We start from the raw sequence: 8,504 nt of genomic DNA on the forward strand, positions 1-8,504 counted from the left end.
CTTCTTCCTTCTTGCACACAAACACACCCCACAGCTGCAGTGCCCAGGGTCATACTACAGTGCAGGCGCCAGGCAGGAGACAAAGGTCGCTTAGGCTCCCAGAGCCCCAACTGGGCACAGGTGGGCCTGACACCGGCTCCGTCTGTCCCCAGAGAGGGTCCCGGCGAGGTCTAGATTAGGCACGCCAAGCTGGAGGTTCGGGCCCGCACCCCTGGACCCACCGGTATCCGGGGCAGCTAGAGTATCCAGCGCTCCAGCAAGCCAAGGGTTAAGGAGCTCGCGGGGGTTGGGGGGAGTCCAACCTACGCTCCTGATTGGCTGTTTCTTCGGGGCCCGCAGCCCCCGCACTTCTGTATTGGTTCGCTGCGGGCCCCGCCCTCTGGCCTGGGCGCCCCAGCCGCGCGCGCCGCCCCGGCAGCTAGCCTTGAGGTTCGAGCGTAGACCGCAGCGCAGCGCACCCGGAGCCGGAGCCTTAGCGGGAGGTGCATCCGAAGCCGGGCAGTTCGGAGCCCGCGAGCGATGGTGAGTACGCCCGCAGCCCCCTGCGGCTCCATGCAGCCCCGACGGTCCCGGCAGCGGCGTGGCGATGGTATCCTGGCTGGTTCGTGGGGAGCTGGGCGTCCCCTGCAGCTGAGGCCCATATCTCGCTGTTCACTGGCTTGGACCCGGGCGAAAGTTGGGAGGTGAGGGCTGTCCAGTCCGCGAGAACCTTGGTTCTGGGCTGCTGAGTTGCTCCTGGAGTGGAAGACTTGGGGTCGCCTGCTGGATTTGGGGGAACAGTTGGTGAGAGATAGGTCTGGAGTGTGCAAGTCCCTGAGCTTGGCTTGGCTTGGCTTGGAGTGGAGATCGTGGGCAGCTAGGCCGGGTCGATTCAGAGACATCAGGGTTCAACTGGACTTGAGCTCACAACCCGCATAGTTCAGGGGGAGGGGGGGTTGGGATTCGAGAACTCTCCAGACATGGTGGGAGCCTAGAGCACTCTTCTCCTACGACTGATCCTGCAGTGGCTGCCTGGTTTATGGGCAAGGGAGGGATAGCTCAGAGGGGAGGGGATAGTCTGAGGTTCTGAGGTTATTTGGTGTTTCCAGCATCTCCCAGGAATGAATCCTCAGAGGAGGCCCCGCATGCTGACTCCAGTGGGCGAAAGCCCCAGGGTAAAGGGGTTCGTGAGGAAGAGGATTTCTCTGGGGGCTCAAGCCTCAAGCCTGACATCCAGACATGGCTGGTGCCTTTGAGAGCTTTGGGGTTGGCTCTCCCTGAGAGCCAAGGCCTCAGGTTACCTCTCCATCACACCCAGGGCCACTTGCTTCTCTCCATGTGGACCTCTGATTGCCCCTCTGAGAGCTGGGCATGTGTACTGGACCCAGGACACCCTGTGTGGCCTGAGGAGATCTGCCTTGGGTTCTCTGCTTTTTTGGTCGCAGAGACTTGCCTACATCTGTGATGCCTCTTCCAAGCCTGAGGGCTTCACTGAGAATGGAGGGGTACCATGGAGAGAGCTGAAGATGCTCCAGCGACAGCCCCAGGACCAACCCGTGCCTGATGAGAAATTAAGCCCCCTGTAGACACCCCCTTTCCCCCCTCACCCACTGGCATCTTCCCCCTGAGACATTATTTGCCTCTCTAGAGACTGATGGTTTAATTCCTTCCCCCAAGGTGCCCAGAGATCATCTTGGACCCGACTTACCTCCCCCATTAAGAATCTCCCAGGAATGTGTTGCTTGGGTAGTTTCATGGCCGGGGAATGTGTCACCTGTGGGCCAGCTCTTGGTTTAAAGCTCGAGAATATGAGAGAGCTATAAAAGAGGGAGAGACTTCGAGGTCATACATCCTCTCTCTGTACCCACCCTAGTCTGAGCCGCTCACAAAGGGGATGTTTTCCTTCTTACAAAGCTCCAGAATGTCTGGGTGGTTCTGTGTGCTCTGATTGAAGTGTTTGAGGGGCCAAGGCAGGCAGATCTTGGGTTCAAGGGCAGCCTGAACTCAAATAAACCAATTAATTAACAACCTGCCCTGCCCTAGAAACATTAAAAAAAATTTTTTTTTTAAATTTTGTTTGTATGAGTGTTTGGCTTGCATGCGTACCTGGTACCTGTGGAGGGCGGAAGAGAGTGTTGAATCTCCTGTCACTGGAGTAATAGACATGAGCCATGGCGTTAAGTGCTTGGGACTGACTCCAGGGCTCCTCTATAAGAGCAACAACTGCTCTTAACTGACTGAGCCATTTCTGACCTGAAAAGCTTCCCAACCCATCAGAAAGACTTTAGACTTTGGCCCTGAACAGATCTGGGTTCTAATCCCAGCTCCTTCACTTCCCCACAGGGACTTTGGTCAGGTTGTGTTATAACCCCACTGTGCGTTGTCCCCATCAAGAGATGATAATCGTTCCTATCTCTCAGGATGGTGTGGGGATCAGGGTGAGATAAATCCAAGTGAGAGTGTTTGGCTCGAATACCATTTACTTTCTTTTACACTCCTGGGAAGTTCTGCTAACCATCCAACCTATTTGCTGGTCTGAAAGAACCATTCATATTTATCACATTTGAGAGACAGTATTCTAAACAGAGTGTTTTATTTCTTGTTTAACGGAGACTTATAGGATGCTTGTTCTGTGCCAGACCTTGTACAAGGCAAGAGGTGACCCAAACTGTGTGGACAGGACTTCTACCTGTCCCTAAACGTCCTCAGGCCTGGGGCCACTGTCCTTCAGGGTGGTGTACTGCCGAGCAAGTGTTCCCTTCTGGCTGGAGAGGTGGGAGAGTCATTAAGCCCACGTAATCTGGATAAGAAAACATGTTCTACTTAGGGGGAACCTGGGTAATATCAGACCAGAGGTGTGAGGACACAGACGACTCAGTGCAGGACTAGAAGAGGGCTGGTTTACCACAAGTATGTGGGAACAGGCAAGAGGGGACAAGGCAGGCATGGGAAACAGCGGGACCTAGAGCAGAGACCTCTATTGCCCTGCCCTGGGAGGGAGGCGGGAGCCCAGTGAAGTCTGCTGACGCACAGTGTTGATGCACAGTGTTGATGCTCCGTGAGTGGGTGAGGTGAGGGATGACGTCAAGCCTCCTTGGGTTCCCCTAACACCGGTTCTTCTGCCATTGTTCCCAAGAAGGGCTGGAATTCAGGGTTACTTCCACTCTGAATCTTAAATCCAGCTTCCCACCCCACCAGCAGAGAGCCCTCATTTTCCTCTGTCCCCCCAAGTTCCTAATGGGGTTCCTTTGCTATGTCCAGGCTCTTTCCTGTTGTTGGCGCTGGATCTCCCTGGTACTCCCAGCTCTCCACCCAGGTCCCTAACCTCTTGGCAGAAAATCAGCAATATTCTTAATGGCCTCCTGTCGGAAGCCCTCCCACCCCGACCCCACACTCCTCCCTCTGTCTGCCCTCAGCGCAAGCGGTAGGATGAAGGCTCCCAAGAGGCTTTTTATATCTCCTACCTCCAGCTGTCCTCAAACCACCCAGCAGCAGGCACAGAGATGGGACGGAGGTGGTCCTGAGGCACAGAGCTAGGCAGTGTGGAGAAGGCACGAGCCTGCCAGATGCTAGGCGCACTAACCAGGCAGAAGGAGACAGCTCAAACTCCCACACTGTTGTGGTTACTGTATTTCGGGTCCTTTCCCATTCCACACTGGGAAGGGCCACTGCTGAATGGAGGGATATCTTCACTGGACAGAGGTTGAAGACCAGATCCAGGACCCTAATTTAAATCCTGGTGTCCTGTGAGTCCGCTGTGTGACTTTCGGTCAGGCATCCTCCCCCTCTCTGTGCTTCCTTCCTTATCGTGTGGGACAGACAGACGTTTTCTGGTTTTGAGGAAGTTATCGTGAGGGTACCGACATTGAAGCATGTAGACGTTATTAAAAATACAAGGGACAGCGTTATTATTTGAAAATAGGAGAGGAGACGTTCTGAGAGTATGGTGACAACCACCTTGCCCTGGGCAAGCGGGCCTGTCCTGGAAACAGGGTCACACTGGATGTTTCGTGTTCGTATGCTTGTTCGTGGCTGAGTAGCCAAGCAGTAATGGTTTGCTTGCATTGCCCCAGTTTTTAGTAAAGAAGAATCCTGTAGCCTTCTGGGAAAGGATGACCCCAGTTTCTAGGAACCACAGAGACTTCCACCCTTTCAGGACTGAAGGGCTTGGAGAGCAGGAGGTGCCCACAAGGAAGAAAACCGTCAGCCAATAGATAGTTTTTGCATGTCTGCTCCGTCGGGTCCACTTCCAATGACCGTGTGCTCCTGGTGGTCCATCCTCGGTGCACGCGGCCGCCAAGTCAGCCTGGGACAGCACGAGGCTCTGGGCTGTGGTCAGTGTGGCTGAGATTGACACAGTCTGATAGGCAAGCCGATGGGCAGGAAATGACAAGCGCATTTCCTGTTGCTATGGAGACGTGGGGGTGGGGTGGGGATGAGGAACCTGGCCTGGTGATCCATAGAGGCTCCGTGAGACCTGACGTTCTTCAAGCTTCAGGCTACAGCCGGGGGGAATGAATGAGTGGAGCCAGGCTTTTTTGAGACAAGCCTGTATTCCCACCTTAGAGAGAGGCAAGACAGATTGCCATAAGTACATGGTGAAAACTAAAAACTCGGCCTGAGCATCACCACCGACACAGAGGCTTGAGTGGGACCAGGGCGGAGCTTTAGGCGGAGATGCTGTGCAGGAAAGACAAGGCCGTTGGCCTCTGAGCGCTGGCTCACGCAGGGTGCCGAGGCTGGGGTCTGGCCACTGGCCAGAGCAGGCGCACTCAGGGAGGCCCACATGAGGGGGTTGGGTCTCTCTTCTAAGGACTGTGGGGAGCTACTCAGGAGCTTGGGGTGAGGGCTCCTGACCCCTCCCCCTTTCACGCTTTCATCTCTTCAAGCATCTTAGGTCTGGGTTGTGAAAGCGGATGCTCAGAGTTTGCTTTGGGAGCTGAGGACTTGAACTGGATACCAAAAGGCTCTGGCCCCTAGCTGCCACTCCATTTAGCCTTCCGGAGAAAGCCCCTGGAGATGGAGACGGTACTACTGGGCAACAGGCTGGGGTGCAAAGGCAGTGAGGGTGTGGATGTGGGCGGCAGCCAGGAGGACTCGGATTACAGTGTAAACACAGCGTGTCAATATTTACTTCTGCCTGGAGCCCGAGCCTCCCCCTCCCACCTGCTGTCCCTGCAGGTGCCCCAGACAAGCCTGGTGAGGAGAATCAAGGCCAAGTGCAAAGACCCCACTAAGACGCTCTCTTTTCCCAGGCCTCAGTTTCCCCCATTTGCAAAACGACACGGCTGGAACCATCAACAGCCATTTTTCAGGCACCTCTTGTAGAGCAGTGAGCATGCTGAGCCCAGCCTTGACCATGTGTGGGCCTGTCAGGCGATGGCGGGCCTGTCTCATATGATCCTTGAGCTCTGGCCCTTTACCCTGTGGAGGGGGCTCACAGCCCCTGTTTTGGAAGGTCAGCAAGGGCATGCTCAGCAGAGCTGGCCCAGGAAAAGATGGAGAAATGCCTGTGGTAGCCCTTGTTATTCCAAAGAAATGTTTTATGGTTCTCTGAATCCAGACGGTGGCATGTGCCAAGGGTGGGGTTTCTAACCTCAAGGCCTCCCAGTGCTCTGGGGCCAGGCACCGGGGCTTGGAAAGCCTGGGTTTGAGTAGTTCACCCCACCCCCACCCCAGTCAAAAGCTAGAGCTCCTGATAAATGCACAGAGATACAGGACTGAAATGACCTCATTGGTGTGTGGCTGGGAGAGGGGTTGTAGGGGGAGGAGAAAGGATTCATTTCCTAAAGCGATTATTTTGCAGAATGGAGTCCGTTGAGCACATGAGTGGTCCAGTCCCCTCTGCTCAGAGAAGAAGGGACTGCAGGGGGGTGCTGGTGGGCTTAAGGGCAAACAGCCTCTGAGACAGCGCTTCTCTGTATAGCCCTGGTTGTTATTCTGGAATTCACTCTATAGACCAGGCTGGCCTCAAACTCAGAGATCCGCCTGCCTCTGTCTCCCAAGCACTAGGACTAAAGGCGTGCGTCACCACCTCTCAGCCTGGTTTCATCACTTTTTTAAAAAAATTATTTAACAATTGGGAGCTGGGCGGTGGTGGCACACGCCTTTAATTCCAGCACTTGGGAGGCAGAGACAGGTGGATTTCTGAGTTAGAGGCCAACCTGGTCTACAGAGTGGGTTCTAGGACAGCCAGGACTATACAGAGAAACCTTGTCTTGAAAGAAAAACAAAACAAAACAAAACAATTGGTATTTGGTCTCATGTAGCCCAGATTATCCTGGATCATTAGTGTCTTAATCACTCTAGGTTGCTAAAGTGGGCCCTGGATTTCTACTCCTGTTTTTACCTTATGAGTGCTGGGATTGCAGGGATGGGGATTGAACCCAGGGCCTCATGAATGCTAGGCAAGCACTCTACCCATTGAGCTATGGCTCCAACCCTCTTTGCTATGCCAACTTTTTGCTCTATACCTTCTCTTTGAGCTTGTTTTCCTCTCTAATGTGGAACTGTTGGAACTTGTTCTGGACAGTAGTTGCAAGGGTTAGAACAGATTTTGTTTCATAAGCCCTGTTCAGTGCCGGGGAGTCCAGGGGCTCCACAGAGCTCAGCCGACGTCATGGCCCAACTTTTGATGACATTAGTACAGAGTGCCACCATAAGTGTGAGCAGTGTTCCCAGGGCACGTGCAGCCTGGTTTCTGCAGTGTGTTCCTCTGTATAACATTTGGACCAAGATAGGTACCAATTCCACAGCTCCCACAGGCCCACCCATCAGTCTTCTACCACAGGCAGGCTGTCCTCCGCGCCCCCCTCACCCCCCGCGTGAGTGCTGTCCCTTCTCTTTGCCTGGTATGGACTTCATCGGTGTCAAGTCTTATTTTTTTACTTAATTTAATTTTTTAAAAAATGTATTCACTTTATATCCCAATCACTGCCCCCTCCCATTTACCCCTTCCCATTTACCCCCTCCCACAGTCTTTCCCCTCCTCCCCTTCTGAGTGTCCTCCCCACCCTGGCGCTTCAAGTCTCTGAGAAGCTAGGCACTTCCTCTCCCACTGAGGTCAGACAAGGCAGCCCAGCTAGAAGAACATATCCCATGTACAGGGAACAGCTTTTGGGATAGCCCCCTCCCCATTTCCACCCCTACATCAGTTATTCAGGACTCACATGAACATCAAACTGCACATCTGCTGCATATGTGTGGGGAGGCCTAGGTCCAACCCCGTGTATGTTCTTAGGTCAGTGGTTCAAACTCTAAGAGCCCCCAGGGCCCAGGTTAGTTGACTCTGTCCGTCTTCCTGTGGAGTCCCTGTCCCCTTTGGGGCCACACAATCCTTCCTCCTATTCTTCCCTAAGAATCCCCAAGCTCCATGCACTGTTTGGTTGTGGATGTCTGTACAGCGTCAACTCTTAACCCACGAGAGCTTGTCAGGGCCTGGCTCCCATCAGCTCAGAGACACCACCAAGTGTCTGAGGGACCTCTCCTGGAGCCCATTCCAGAATCTGCTCTTTGTTAAGCTGAGTTGGGTCCTGTTGGGTACATAAACGTGTAAATATCCGTGACTAACATTTGGGCTGCTCTCCGTTTGGGGCCACTGTGACATTCTTGATCGTGTCCATACGTGTCTGACTTATGTAGCTGCCACACCGTCCTCTGACGTGGGTGTTCCGTTTCAGAGCACACCATTCCCCTCCCTGTCACCAGCCCAGTGCTTAGCCTAGGTGCTTCAGGGCCTTTTTGTCTCAGCCTAGCTCCTCCTCGTTAGCCCCGCCCCTGCCCTCAGGGCCTGACAAACCCAGAGCTGCATTCTACCAGATTTGGATTCCACTGTACTTGAGGTTCCTCAGGTTAGGGAAGAGGGTCTGGCCCTGGAGTGGACCCCCTGGAGTCGACCACGGGCATGTTCTGTCATTGATTGGCTGGCTGTATGGCTTAGACTCATATCTTCCCCTCCCCCACCCTGAGTTTCCACCCTCTGCCAAGCATCACGTTTGAAGCTCTCCATCATTGACTTCCGGTGGTGTCCCTCATTCGGAGGACTACTTGCTCCCATCAATAGGGCTTTCCTACCTCCAGGGTTGGGCCAGGATAACCTCAGCCCCAGCTGCCCTGAACCTCAACAGAAGGCCCTAGGAGAGACGTGGGGTCTCCTCTCTCCATCCCCTTCTGACAACCTCCTTCTGCGTCTGCCCCACCTGAGCAGATTTAGAAGAGACAGCCTTGGCATTAGGCCAGCCTGGGTGTGTGTTCTACCACTTCCTGGCTCTGGCTGTAGACAGTCCAGTCCATCCTTACCTACAGAGTTATAAGAACTCATCCAACGATCTCTGTGGTCATCAGTTCTCAGCCTGCAAGGAGCTCAGGTCCAGTGAGGGGGAAATGTGACACCACCACCACCAGAGCCTTCATATCGGGAGAGGGAAGGAATCCAAACAGGAGACACGTGAGGAGGGCAGCAGGGTAAAGCTGTGGAGGAGGAGTTTGGGGCAGAAATAACAGGAGGCTCATAGAGTCTGTGACGG

The 8,504-nt window shown here is 54.1% G+C and overlaps 1 protein-coding gene across 1 annotated transcript in view; it reads left to right on the top strand.

Moving 5' to 3' along the window:
• The first annotated feature begins 371 nt into the window (after positions 1-371).
• Ece1 (endothelin converting enzyme 1) overlaps positions 372-8,504 on the top strand; it is a 100,510-nt gene continuing 92,377 nt past the window's right edge. The window contains exon 1 of the mRNA XM_031379149.1: positions 372-522. Within this exon, the coding sequence (XP_031235009.1) occupies positions 520-522 (3 nt within the window). The 5' untranslated portion in view covers positions 372-519. The remainder of the gene's footprint in view (positions 523-8,504) is intronic.

Source organism: Mastomys coucha, unplaced genomic scaffold (assembly GCF_008632895.1).
Source record: "Mastomys coucha isolate ucsf_1 unplaced genomic scaffold, UCSF_Mcou_1 pScaffold18, whole genome shotgun sequence".
Classification (NCBI taxonomy): Eukaryota; Metazoa; Chordata; class Mammalia; order Rodentia; family Muridae; genus Mastomys; species Mastomys coucha.